This window comes from Armigeres subalbatus, chromosome 1, assembly GCF_024139115.2.
Source record: "Armigeres subalbatus isolate Guangzhou_Male chromosome 1, GZ_Asu_2, whole genome shotgun sequence".
In the NCBI taxonomy this organism is placed as follows: domain Eukaryota; kingdom Metazoa; phylum Arthropoda; class Insecta; order Diptera; family Culicidae; genus Armigeres; species Armigeres subalbatus.
The window spans coordinates 247651447-247666161 of record NC_085139.1 but is presented as its reverse complement, the minus strand read 5'-3'; the positions used below and the strand labels follow the sequence as shown (position 1 = coordinate 247666161).

The following is a 14715-nucleotide window of genomic DNA, read 5'->3' as shown; positions in this document are numbered from 1 at the left end:
GATTCCAAACGGAATCTATTCTGGATTACAGACGGAATGTCTTCCGCATTCCTGATGAAATTTCTTACGGATTCCTCACGAAATTCCTTCCGGATTCCTGACGAAATTTCTTCCGGATTCCAGACGAAATTTCTTCCGGATTCCAGACGCATTCCCTTCCGGATTCCAGACGGAATCCCTTCCGAATTCCAGACGGAATCCCTTCCGGATCCAGACGGAATCCCTTCCGGATTCCGGACGGAATCCTTTCCGGATTACAGTTGGAATCCCTCCCGGATTCCAGATGGAATCCCTTCTGGATTCCAGACGGAATCCCTTCCGGATCCCAAACGGAATCCCTTCCGAATTACAGGCGAAATCCCTTTCCGATTCTAGACGGAATCCCTTCCGGATTCCAGATGGAATCCCTTCCGTATTTTAGACGGAATCCCTTTCCGATTCCAGACGGAATCCCTTTCGGATTCCAGATGGAATCCCTTCCGGATTCCATATGGAATGCGTTCCATATTCCAGACGGAATCCCTTTCGAATTCCAGACGGAATCCCTTCCGGATTCCAGACGAAACCCTTTCTGAATAACAGGGGAAATCCCTTCCGGATTCCAGACGAAATCCAGATGGAATCCCTTCCGAATTACAGGCGAAATCCCTTCCGAATTACAGGCGAAATCCCTTCCGGATTACAGGCGAAATTTCTTCCGGAATCCAGACGAAATCCAGACGAAATCACTTCTGGATTTCAGACGGAATCTTTTTCGGATTCCAGACGGAATCTTTTTCGGATTCCAGACGGAATCCTTTCCGGATTCCAGACGGAATCCCTTCCGGATTCTAGAAGGCATCCCTTCTGGATTCCAGACGGAATATCTTCTGGATTCCAGACAGAATCCCTTCCGGATTCCAGACGGAATCCCTTCCGGATTCCAGATGGAATCCCTTCCTGATTCCAGACGGAATCCTTTCCGTATTCAGACGGAATCCTTCCGGATTCAAACGGAATCCCTTCCGGATTCAGACGGAATCCTTCCGGATTCTAGACGGAATCCTTCCGGATTCAGACGGAATCCCTTCCTGATTCAGACGGAATCCTTTCCGGATTCAGACGGAATCCTTCCGGATTCAAACGGAATCCTTCCGGATTCAAACGGAATCCCTTCCGGATTCAAACGGAATCCCTTCCGGATTCAAACGGAATCCTTCCGGATTCAGACGGAATCCTTCCGGATTCAGACAGGAATCCCTTCCGGATTCAGACGGAATCCTTCCGGATTCAGACGGAATCCCTTCCGGATGCCGGACGGAATCCCTTCCGGATTCCGGACGGAATCCTTCCCGATTCGGACGGAATCCTTCCAGATTCAGACGGAATCCTTCCGGATTCCAGACGGAATCCCTTCCGGATTCCAGACGGAATCCCTTCCGGATTCCAGACAGAATCCCTTCCAAATTCCAGACGGAATCCCTTCCGGATTCCAGACGGAATCTCTTTCAGATTCGATAGACAGCATAAGGAAGACATTCTTTAGAGATTACGACAGTAAAGGGATGGGTGGACGAGGATTATAGTCTAACAACAGCAATGTTGCGACAACAGCTGCAACGTACCACCATCTTAACTCTAAAAGTACCTACCTCTATATATTCCACTCAGCTGTCTTGTTGACAGACCTTTATCGGTCGAATACATGTAGAACAAAATGATAGAAATTTACAAAAGAAAACAAAACTAAAGACTCATGTGCTACGAGGCAATTTTGTAATTAATTAAATTCGTGCAAATAACTACTTAAAATTAAGATAAAAGCAATAAGAATTAATACTTTAAAGAGGTAAAAGTGAATTAAAACCTATGACCTACAATTCGTCATATTTACGGCGTTCGGAAAATCGGAAATCTGTCTTATTTCTGTTGCTTTGCAACATTTTAAAATATTCGTTTACGCGATCAGACAGAGCTGTCAATTAGTGGTATGCCACGGTTAAACCGTGAGAAGGAATCGGGTGAGGCTTCTGATCAAGGGCGACGCAATTCATCAGGAATGTGTGTGGCTCTTCGGAAAATAGTAGGATAGTATTTTGTGATACGTGTGGTAAATGGTGTCATTTTGAGTGCGTGGGCGTGGATCAGAGCATAGAAAATGTGGACTGGAGCTGCAAGGATTGCGAGGCAAAACGTGTGGCTCAAAATACAGCTAGCTAGTCAACGTTGACAGTGCCAACGAACACAAATACCCTATAACTGGGCACAATCCCAAAGCGTTCCGGAGAACTCCAGGCATTGCACCAACGAATCTATCTTCTATCTTCTATCTTCTATCTTCTATATTATTATATTATTATATTATATTATATTATATTATATATATATATATATATATATATATATATATATATATATATATATATAAAACTCTATGTGTGTATGTTTGTATGTATGTTTGTTTGTATGTTCCAGCATAACTACGAACCCATTTACCGATTTCAACCAAATTTGGAACACATCCTTTATCTTAAGGAGACGACGATAGAGGGGTTTGGGATAATCTTTGGAAAAGGGGGAGGATGTGGGGGAGTGGTATTGCTTAGTTATCAATCAACTCAGTGTAACTTCTGAGCCCCTGGGCTGATTTCAACCAAATTTATAACACAATCTCTTTATCTTAAGGAGGGACGGGTCGAGCATGCATTTTGGAAAGGGGAGGGTATGGGGGAGGGTATTGTTAGCAATTATCGATCTACGCAGTTTAAATTCTGAACCCCTTGGCCGAATTCGACCAAATTTGGAACACAAATTCCTTATCTTAAAGGGACGATAGGGGTTAAGCATGCTCTTTGGAAAAGGGGGAGGGTGTGGGGGAAGGGTATTGCTTAGTTATCGATCAACTCAGTGTAAATTCTGAACCCCTTGGCCGATTTCAACCAAATTTTGAACACAAATGCTTTATCTTAAGGATGGGACGATAGGGGGGTTGAGCATGCTCTTTGGAAAAGGGGGAGGGTATGCGGGGAGGGGTATTGCTTAATTATCGATCAACGCAGTTTAAATTCTGAACCCCTTGGCCGATTTCGACCAAATTCGGAACACAATTACCTTATCTTAAGAAGGAGACGATAGGGGGCTAAGCATGCTCTTTGGAAAAGGGGGAGGGTGTGGGGGAGTGGTATTGCTTAGTTATCGATCAACTCAGTGTAAATTCTGAACCCCTTGGCCGATTTCAACCGAATTTGAAACACAAATGCTTTATCTTAAGAAGGGGACGATAGGGGGTTAGGCATGCTCTTTGGAAAAGGGGGGGGGGGGGGGGGGAGGGGTGTTCTTTAAAAAAGGGGGAGGGTATGGGGGGAGGGGTATTGTTTAGCAATCGATCAACTCAATGTAAATCCTGAGCCTCATGACCGATTTGAACCAAATTTGTATCAAATATTGTCTGTCCTAAGGAAGCGATTTTAGTGGATGTGGTTAAGTAATCTTAAAAAAGGGGAGGGTGTGGGAAAGGGGGTATTGTTTAGTTATCGATCAATTCAGCATGACTTCTGAACCCATTTATCGATGTCCACCAAATTTGGAATCCATATTATCTCCGTCTAAGACGAATTAAGTACTGTCCATTTAATTCCACTAGTTAATTTTCGTTATCTTTGCAGATACGTATTTCGACCACAACTGTGTGGTCGTCTTCAGTGTCTTGTACTTGACTCGACAAGTACAAGACACTGACTGTTCCACAGTTATCGATCATCTCTGAAAGATAACGAATGAATAGACAATATAATTCTTGAACAATTTAACTTCCCATTCCACTAAAAGAGCTTAATATATTTTTCTGATCCATATTATCTGTTTAAGGAAGACTATATCAGACTGGGTATGAGTGCCATAGCTAAATGAGATAAAGGGTATATTCATTAAACGAACAGTTTAGTATACCTTTTTATCGCATAGGTCAATTCAAACCAAACACGTAAGCAGGTAATCCCTACCCAAAGGAAACTATTATAGAGAGGCTGGAAGAGACTTTTGGAATGGTGGGGGGGGGGATGGGGTATTGGGATTGGGTATTGTTGTTCATCGGAATAATTGTATGCCCAGTGAAAAGCAATGATTAATGTGTTTCCTTCTGAATGGTGGATGTGATTGCTTCTTCAAAATTAGGCATTTGCCCGGAATAAGGCAATGGGGGATGTTATCCCTTCTTTAAAAATATGCGTTGCCCGAATATGGCATCGATGAATGTTTTTCCTTCTTTAGAAATAGACGTTTTCCCGGAATAAGACCTTTCAAACCCACGATCCCTTCTTCAAAATCAGTCAATGTTTCCAAAAGCCTTCTTTTAATCAAATGATAAAGTATGAATAAGTAAACACAGCTACCCTGTAGATCAATTGGTTTTATCATTTTCCGATTGTAAAAGAAAACTGCAAACCAAACTGGCAATTCCGAGCAAGGCCGGGTACATAAAGCTAGTGAAGGATATGCAAGAGATGATGAATGAGCAGAAGTCGTCATACGAGCGTTTGCTGCAAATTCGGGACCAGGAACTTTGAAGCTTTGAGCTTTGAAACAGCAGCAAGAACGGTTTGAACATCATATGAAAGCAATGGAATAGCAGTTTTCATCTCGATTACCAGAATCGAACACAACCCCAAACGCAAACTCGACAACCATTAACGGGATCGGTGACGCAGCCGGAAATCGTTGGAGAAAGCAAGGTCAAGTGTAGAGTTGCAGCTATCGCTATTGGCTGAGAAGCAGGCGCTTGAGATGAAACATCTGGAAGAGCGGCTGAAGCTTCTACAGATGAGCAGCGATGATCTTACAAGACCTGATGGCGGAGTCCGGGGTTTAAACCCGCCAGAGGAGTGGCCACTTTTTATTGGCACCTACGAGAACACCACTCGAATGTGTGGATACAGCGAAGAAAAGAACTTATTTCGCTTACAACGCAGTTTAAAAGGAAAAGCTTTGGAAGCCGTTCGAAGCCGACTTCTATATCCAGCAGGACTAGCAGGAGTAACCCAAATATTGCGTACTCTTTTTGGGCGGCCGGAGGTTAAAATTCATTCTTTGGTGTGTCGTATTCGAAGTATGCCATCGCCGAGGACTGGGAAGCTATCAACGCATGAATGCACTCTAGCAGTATGAAATGCCGCTAATAAAAACAAACAAACGCTCATCGACTTAGGAATAGCTGTTCAAAATATGTGCGCGACTATCGAGGCCAGCGGCCTGGAAGAGCAATTGTGCAACGTGGCGCTGCTCCAAGAGCTGGTGGATCGGCTGCCATCGACAATTAAACTCAATTGGGCTCTGCATCGTCAAACGTTACGATCTGTGAAACTCTCAGACTTCGGAGCTTGGTTGGAAAAGTTGGTAGAGGCAGCATGTGTAGTCACCATACCTTCTAGCGCACCGGTTAGTACCATGAAGCCGGAGAGACGTAGCCGGAGAGAAGATTTGAATGTGCATTTTGTATCTGCAGTCACGCCAGTGAAACCAGTTCAAAAGAAAGTCAACAAGGGATGTGAAATCTACCAAGGAAGCTGTAATAGTGCAGCGGCTTGTAAGAAGTTTTAGCATCTCGACATTAGTACACGATGGTCAATGCTTAAGCAATTCAAGTTATGTCGCAAGTGCCCGAAAAAACATTTTGGTGCTTGTGATGTGAAGAATCCGTGCGGCAAACATGGATGTTCCTACATGCATCACGAGCTGCTTCATGATGATGCACGATACCAGGATACAGTCCGCCCGAAAACAACTCAGACTAGTGAAGTTTCCACACAGAACTGCAACACGCATGTAGGCCAGTCGGGATCAATTCTCTTCCGATATGATCCTGTCATCATTCATGGGCATGGCGTTTCCGTCAAGACATACGCGTTTTTAGACGATGGTTCATCAGCTACATTCATGGAGCATAGTCTTTTGAAGGAGCTTAAGTTGGCTGGAAAACCACACCCTCTCTGCCTAAACTGGAAAGTAGAGCAAAATCGCGAAGAAAAGGATTTAGTAGAACTTGCATTTGAGATTTCAGCAGTTGGAGGAAGTTTTTCCGGAGCGGTATCAGATTCCGGAGGTACATACTGTTCGTAGTCTCGCATTGCCACGTCAGACAATGAATATGGATAAGCTAATATCGGAGTATAAGTACATATGCGGGCTGCCTATTGACTCTTACAGAAACATTTCTCCAAGAATACTCATTGGGATCAACAATTGTCGGTTGGGCCACGCGTTAAACAGTCGTGAAGGGCGAGAAGGTGAATCACATCTGCTGTTGTAGGGAGCATAGTGACGCGGAGCTGCGCAAGTCCGTTAAAGACTATTTCTCCCTGGAAAGCATAGGGGTACTAAACCTAGATAAAAAGCTGCTATCGAAGGATGACGATCGGGTGATTCATATCCTGGAATCACACACCAAACTGAAAGGGAACCGCTACGAAACAGGATTACAGTGGAAGTACGAGGACGTGCGCTTGCCAAACAATGAACAAATGGCCATGAAAAGATTAATATATCTGGAGAAAAGGTTATCAAAGGATCCTGATCTAGCGAAAGCGTACATCAAACGACTGTCTCCTGCTGAGATTCAATCCAGACACCCTCGATCACGGTATCTTCCCATATTTTCCGTGCGAAATCCTAATAAACCCGGCAAGCTCCGCATAGTTTGGTATGCAGCCGCTAAAGTTAACGGTGTGTCGCTGAACTCCGTGCTTTTAACGGGTCCGGTATCTATAGTGGAAGTACTACAAAAGTTTAGAGAATTTCGGATTGCCGTGGCCGGTGATATTGTCGAAATGTTCCACCAAGTATTTATGAACGAAAATGATCAACAATTTCTAAAGTTCCTGTGGAGAAGATGCGATCAGAACCGTGACCCGGACGTCTATGTGATGACGGTCATGATATTTGGGGCAAGCTGTTCACCAAGTAGTGCTCAGTTTGTAAAGAACCGCAATCCGCTGTAGTATTTTGCAACATTATTGCAATTTTACTGCAATCGTAGGATGCTCCGTAGGCTCCACCACTTGCGCTTTTTAGATTGCAAGAGAGTTATATTTTATGGCACATACGCAAAGATTGTTTCTTTCCGAATAGTTGCAACACAGTGAAATGTACAGTAGTGAAACAAGTTGTGCTCCTTGGGTTGTTGTTTCAGGCGGAATCTATTTCGTATCCTAGACTAAAACCAATTGAGATTCAAGACGGAATCCATTCCAGAGTCCAGACGTATTCTTTTCCGGATTCCAAAAGGAATCCCTTTCGGATTCCAAACGGAATTCCTTCTGGGCTGCAAGCGAGATCGGAATCTCTGGGGGCTCTCAGAAAAAATCTTTGTGTTTGTGGCGCAGATTATGTTGTGTAGGTGTATGAGGAGCATCGTGGTTTCAGTTCTGCGCTAACTGAATATCTTCGGGTTAGCAACCATCGTGACCAAGAGCAACGCTGGTCATTACAAAAAGTCGATCTCGAATATATGTCCCTTGTCCACCATGTTTTGAAAGTTGATATAATCATCGTCCACCCATCCCTTCTGCCGTCGTAATCTCTAAAGAATGTCTTCCTTTTGTTATCTATCGATAAACCCTATTCGCATGTATTCCACTTGTTGCTCTCTCCCAAAAAATGTTTGTCCCGTTACAGATATAAAACATCGCCAAGGTTGTCAACTATGTGAACAACAGCATTGTAATTAATTAGGCACCCAAAATTCCCTTCCTGTATAATTGTATTCCCTAACCTCGACCAAACAGGTTTTCTAAAACTAACATTAGTATATAAGAATCATGGAAAAATGTATTGAAAAACATGATTCCGACTCCGTAACGCTTCATGGCAAATGAGGCTTTCAAATAAATGATAATTTAAAATAACTTAGATTTGTATTTGGATTTCTCAGCTACCCAAATTACAAAATTAAGGGGGTCGAAAGGGGTGGGGTGGGAGCCACATTCTGGTTTATTTTGATTTAATGTAAACTACGGCTGAAATGCCATGATGCTGTAATGTTTCAAGTGCAGTGTTTAAGCTTTTAAAACAGAAATCGACAAAACTAATCCACACGATCCTCTAGAATCTCAAACCTAGTCTATTCAAAGATTATGTACGGGTTGAATTGATGATTTATCTCAAAATTCGATTTTTGAGACTTTTTTTAAGAAAGTGGATCCAAACATTCATTAGGAAATTCGAATTTTCGAGTTTTGTTCAGACCAATGGCATTTTCAAGTGTTATTTATCGATGTAACAAGCATTTTTTTTTAGTAAAATCATTGTAAATTATATTTCAATTATCCAACATTTAGGCTTAATTTCTTAACATATCTGAACATATGTCCATTTCATTCGCATACTTTTAAACCGGGATTTTTTTAAATCCTGATTTTCATTGTCTAAAAATTACGGAATCTGATTGTTTTCCAGTAAATTGATTTCAAGCTGCCTTAGTGCTTCGGTTCACGAATGTATGTGGTTTAGGATCCTAATACCCTTAGCCCACCTATACCCCTCTGCGCTTGACCCCCTCAATTGGATTTCAAACAAACAACTGGTCGATTTTTGGGTTGGGATGGGATCGCTAGCTATCAATCTAACGAATTCATAAACAACTCTTGAAAAATTTCTATTCATTGACTTTATTCTCCAGTAGTTGAAATTGCTGGAGGAATACTTTTCAGAATTGTTCCATTAATCAACTACGACCGAATCGACTATCGAAAGAAAAAAAAAGTCGACTATGCCACCCTATAACATTCAGCACAAGTTACAACCAACCGTAGAAAGCGAAAGCCCCTTTTTCTAGCTAATAAACACAAGAATTCAAACTATTCGACAGACCACTTGACACGGTAAGACCATGGGCTAGGCTAGGGGAGACGACTGACTGGCGGCCTCAAACCGACAACGAAAGAAGAAACGAAACCCGCTGGCAATGTTTCCACTCCGCGTTATTATAGCTCCAGGAAATCATCCGAAAGCGAGTTAACTCATTAACTGCGCTTTAGCTGAATGTTCGTTTGTTCGACGACGATTGTGCACTTTTTTACTGTTTCCGCGACAGTGCAGTCGTTCGTTTGTTTTCGCAGCCAATGATGATGTTTCGGTGATCAGAATGGTACAAATTTCAGATGAAAAATCACGTAACGAATAGATTATGAAAATTTGTTCCAATCACACTGTAAAAGGAGTTGAGCATCTATTTGTGAAGCTTGACATCAAGACGAAAGTCTGGACTTATTTATTGGAATGCACATCAATGTCTATATCGAAAAACAATCTCAGCCCAAAGGTGGATGCGCAAAACTTTTTTTTTTGCTAGCATAAATAGTGTTAATGGTGACAGCATGACCAAGAGCAACGCCGGTCATTACAAAAAGTCGAACAAACCAGTTCCTTCCCAACGCATAAAAACATCCAAAAGAGCTGGAAAGTGTTGCGAAGTGAAATGGGATAATAAAATCGATTGTTGTTCGAAATCATTGGCTTGAGCGTGGTGAGAGAGTGAGAGCCCTTTCAATCAAACTCAACAGGTTTGGGACTAAAAATAGAAGTGTTATCGATTTCATCTTTATAAAAAGAAATACAGTCAATATCGTCATCAGTGGTCATTGTCCGCCGGAGGCACCGGACGCCACACACTCCTACCCCGAAGAATTATGAGTTATGCATAAATTACTCGGTCTGTTTTTTACACATGTTCAACAACGCAACCGCTGATGATGATGAAAGTGGCGCTTCCAAACCAAGCACCAGACATTAATACATTGCCATATGGCATCACCATCACATCGGCGACATGAGCTTCTAATTAAAAATTTCACAATCGAACTGTGCGATGACCAAGCTGTTGCAGAGTCGAACGTTTGCTTCCGCCGCCGTCTTCTGGGACTCATTTGTCGCGAGCGGAGAAATTGGGCGGGTTATGACTTTTGTGTGTCAATGCAATGTTTGCCTTCCCATGCTCTCGGAATTGGGGTCTGTTTGTGTGCTTTGGAAAAAAAACCGCATTTAAATGACGCTTTGTTGGCGCACTCAAATTGTTTGCACACATTTGAATACCACCGTTTATTGCTGTTGGTCATCGTTGGCATGTTTTAGCGTTAAGACAGTTTGGCTCTTCCACGAATCTTCATACAAGATGTAAAAATGACGTTGCCTTATGTACATATGTCTAGAAATTAATTAAAATTTTCACTTTCCCCAACCAGAGTTCAAAACTAGAGGACAAAGAGGGGATTGTTAACAGACATCAAAAATCCGACAACTATCACCAAGTGCCTAACGTTTGCTGTGCAAGAAATATTATTGGACGCGAATGTTTATTCTTAATTCAATACCTGGTTGGCAGCCGTTTTATCATCATCCTCCTCGTCATCGCAAAAGGAACATACCTGCAAAAAGAGATAGGAGAACAGTGTGATTAGAACATGTATAGAATATTCACAACTAAAATAGAATCGAAGCCAATGTTTGTATTTTAACTAATTTTTGACTTTATCTTCAACTAATTTTAGCGAACAACATTAGACTATACAGAAGCAACCGGGCGTGCAATATGTGAGTTTATGTTTCTCAACGCGGGACACATTTTTAGAATAATTAGTGCTTGATGGATCGTGCTTCTATGAGTGCGTTACTTCAGTCACGATCCTACGCTGTATGCAGAAGCCAGTATACGCATTTCGACTCCAGCATTTCAAAAAGGCGAAACTGCTGTTGTAAACAAGAGCTTCTCAATCGTTTCCGGATTACCACATGATACGTCCTCAAATTGCCGCAGAGATCATTTATGAATTCCCAGAGGAATCGTTCCCGGATTACCAAAGGAATCGTTTCTGAAATGCCGGAGGAGCTATTCCCGAATTTCCGGAGGAATCGTTCTCGAATTGCCGGAGGAATTGTTCCCAAATAGCCAGAAGAATTGTGAATTTCCGGAAAAATCGTTTCCGAATTAATGTCGGATTGCCGGAGGAATCATTTTCTTATTATCAGAGAATCATTTTAAAATTGCCAGAGGGATTTCGTTCGCCGATTTTAGGAGAACTCGTTTCCGGATTTCCGAAAGAATAAGTCGCGGATTGGTGAAAAAATCGTTTCTGAATTGCCGGAGGAATCGTTCTCGAATCGCCGATAAAATCGTTCGTGAATTACCGAAAGAATCGTTCCCGAATTTTCGAAAGAATCCTTCCCGGATTTTCGGAAATATCATTCGCGAATTGCTGGAAAAATCGGTCCCTGATTGCTAGAAGATTTGTTCTCGAATTGTAGGAGGGATCGTTCGTGATTTGCTGGAGGCAAAGTTTGTGGATTGTCGGAGGAATTCTTCCCGGAATTCTGAAGGAACTGTTCCAGGATTGCCGGAGGAACCGTTCGTGGTGCAGTCGTTTGTAGGAATCGTTCTCGGATTCCTATAAGAATACACTCTGGATTGTCAACGAATCATTCGGATTCCGACTTTGGGTTTTTAAAGTCCACTTTGGGTTTTTTGAAAACCGTTTTTAAACAGTCTTCTCTGGATTTCCGAACAAATCAAAGTTCTCGAAGGAGTCCACCCTGAATTCTCTAGCGCATCATTCCTGGATGCCACACTGGGTTTTCCAACGATTCTACTCTGGATTTTCGAACGAATGCTCACTGGAATCCGGAACGAGTTTTAACCAGATTTCCGGCAATCCTAAGACAATTTCTACAGTAATCCGGGAACAATTCCTTAAGCAATCCGGGAACTATTTCTCCGGCAATCCAGGCACAATTCCGCCAACAATACGGGAACGATTCCTCGGACAAAAGGAGAACCAGTCCTCCGGAAATATGAGTTCATGCGGCAATTCGAGAAGGATTCCTTCAGAAATTTAAGAAATTTTAATTTTTCCGGAAATACGCGAACGATTCATTCGGCAATCCAGGACCGATTTCTTCGACAATGTACGCATGATTGCTCTTGCAAGGCGGGAACGACATCTCCCGGCAATTCTAAAACTAATCCGCTGGCAACCCGCGAACGATTCCTCCTACTCTCTGGTAACGATTCCTTCGCAATCCACGAATGATTGCTCCTCAATTCACGAAAGGTTCCTCAGGCAATCCGGGAACGATTTCTCCGGAAATTCTCTTTTTTTCAAACCGTCGTTTTTTTTCTCTCTTGTTTATTTATAAGGCTCAGGTGCTTTAAAAAAAACTTTACGGAGCCGATATATCATTGTTATAACATTGAAAGTTACTAAATATAACAATTTTCGAACAAATTTTATTTTTTACTCTTTCTAGAGCAGCGGTTCTCAACCTTTTTCTAGACAGGTACCCCTTCGCATTTTTGCTTTTATTGAAGTACCCCTACCTTTTTTGCTGCTAATAAAAATAAGTGTAATTCATAAGATATTTGGAAAATGGAACTGAGAATTAACGGGATATATGACCCTCCATAAAGTTGACTAAAATTATCATTTTTCCGAGCTCTTAAAAAAAGGCTTCCAAGTCTCTTGAAAGGCGGCTTTCGAGCCACTTAAAAGGAGGCTCCGAACATCTTGAAAGGACGCCTCTGAGCCTCTTGGATGTTTCTAGGCCTTTTTAAAATAGGCTTCCGGGCCTCTTGAAAGGAGGCTTCCGGGCCTCTTGAAAGGAGGCTTCCGGGCCTCTTGAAAGGAGGCTCCCGGCCTCTTGAAAGGAGGCTCCCGGGCCTCTTGAAAGGAGGCTCCCGGGCCTCTTGAAAGGAGGCTTCCGGGCCTCTTGAAAGGAGGCTTCCGGGCCTCTTGAAAGGAGGCTTCCGGGCCTCTTGAAAGGAGGCTTCCGGGCCTCTTGAAAGGAGGCTTCCGGGCCTCTTGAAGGGGGCTTCCGGGCCTCTTGAAGGGGGCTTCCGGGCCCCTTGGAAGGAGGCTTCCGGGCCTCTTGAAGGAGGCTTCCGGGCCTCTTGAAAGGAGGCTTCCGGGCCTCTTGAAGGAGGCTTCCGGGCCTCTTGAAAGGAGGCTTCCGGGCCTCTTGAAAGGAGGCTTCCGGGCCTCTTGAAAGGAGGCTTCCGGGCCTCTTGAAAGAAGGCTTCCGGGCCTCTTGAAAGGAGGCTTCCGGGCCTCTTGAAAGGAGGCTTCCGGGCCTCTTGAAGGAGGCTCCCGGGCCTCTTGTAAGGAGGCTTCCCGGCCTCTTGAAAGGAGGCTTCCGGGCCTCTTGAAAGGAGGGCTGGGCCTCTTGAAAGGAGGCTTCCGGGCCTCTTGAAAGGAGGCTTCGAGGCCTCTTGAAAGGAGGCTTCAGGGCCTCTTGAAAGGAGGCTTCCGGGCCTCTTGAAAGGAGGCTTCCGGGCCTCTTGAAAGGAGGCTTCCGAACCACTTCAAAAGATGCTTCCAAACCACTTCAGAAGAGGTTTTCGACTTTCGTAAAAGTAGGCTTCCCATCATCTTGAAAAAAAAAGTTTCCGAAGGCTTCCGAGTTTGTTGAAATGAGGCTTCTGGGCCTCTTGTAACGAGGCTTCCAGGCTTCTTAAAAGGGAGCTTTCGGGCCCCTTTTAAGGGGGCCTCCGACCCCCCTCCGAGAAAGAATGCCTCTGAACCTCTTGAAAGTATATTTCCCAACCTTCTGAAAGGTGACTTCCAATCCTCTTGAAGGTGTCCTCCAATCCTCTTGAAAGGAGTTCTCCGAGTTCCTTAGAAGGAAGGTTTCAAGAAGCGTAGAAAGATGCTTCTAATCTTCTCACAACGAAGCAACTGAGCTTTTCAGAAGAAAAAGCCTTCATGTCTCTCAAACGGAAGCTGCCGAACGTGTAGACTCTAAATTTTGGTTCAGAACCTGTGGTAGTAGAAGATTGCATTGGAAGAATAAACAAAAAGCATGAATTATTTGAATAAATTTTGAACTTCCAATCATAGCAACCGACATAGCAATCGCCTATTTGTCTCTAATATAAACAAACAAAACATCAAAACTTTATCAATAAGTTTTGATTAAAATTGTAATACTTCCGCCATTATGCATTTTTGTTCGAGGTACCCCCTGGGCCCGGCGAAGGTACCCCCAGGGGTACATGTACCCCAGGTTGAGAACCGCTGTTCTAGAGCTTTTTCTTGGTAGATGATGTTCCGTCGATCTCGATTTGGCGAATTGGGCCCGACGCTGGCTCGCCGCTAATTTCCTGGTTTCTTACTCCATCGCAGTGTTGGAAGTCGTTACTAGCTGAGTAGCATTTGCAATTCCATATGTCCGGTAGATGTGCTCGTCGTCGATTTTTGCGTGTAGCTGTTGTTTCGGTTCCTGTTCAATAAGATCCTCGATTACTTCCTCTTCAATAAGTTCATCAACTATTAGGTCCGATTCCTGGTGCTGTTCAACGTTCCTCACAATTCCAGCATATGATTTAGACTGGTTCCGAATCATTCGTTCTGGACAGGAATTCTTTCGGTGTCCTTCCGCTTGACAAGAAAAACATTTGTCTTTCAAACCGTCGTAAAACACCTTTTCCTTTCTGTTGCAAACTGTAATCGATGGTGGAATTTCCTTTTCAAGATCTATGTACACACCTCTCACACCCGTGTAAACATGATCGAGGCCCAAGTTAGCAGGAAATTTTTCACGTACGATTCGGTCCACTTTCCCGTAACTTCCAAGAGCTGAAAACAGTTTTTCATCCGTTATTTCTGGATGGAATCAAATACCCGGACATAGTGTACGTTTTGACCTGCCATCGTCATACACACTTCTACCGATTTTCCGTCACTATATACGAATTGT

At 43.3% G+C, this 14715-nt stretch overlaps 1 protein-coding gene across 2 annotated transcripts in view; it reads right to left on the bottom strand.

The window, feature by feature from the left end:
• LOC134206411 (serine-rich adhesin for platelets) overlaps nt 1-14715 on the bottom strand; it is a 250008-nt gene that overhangs the window by 199368 nt on the left and 35925 nt on the right. The window contains exon 2 of one of the 2 annotated variants that reach the window (XM_062682125.1): nt 10341-10394. The exons of the other annotated variant lie outside the window; for it this stretch is intronic. Within the exon in view, the coding sequence (XP_062538109.1) occupies nt 10341-10394 (54 nt within the window). The remainder of the gene's footprint in view (nt 1-10340; nt 10395-14715) is intronic. 2 annotated transcript variants of the gene reach the window in all.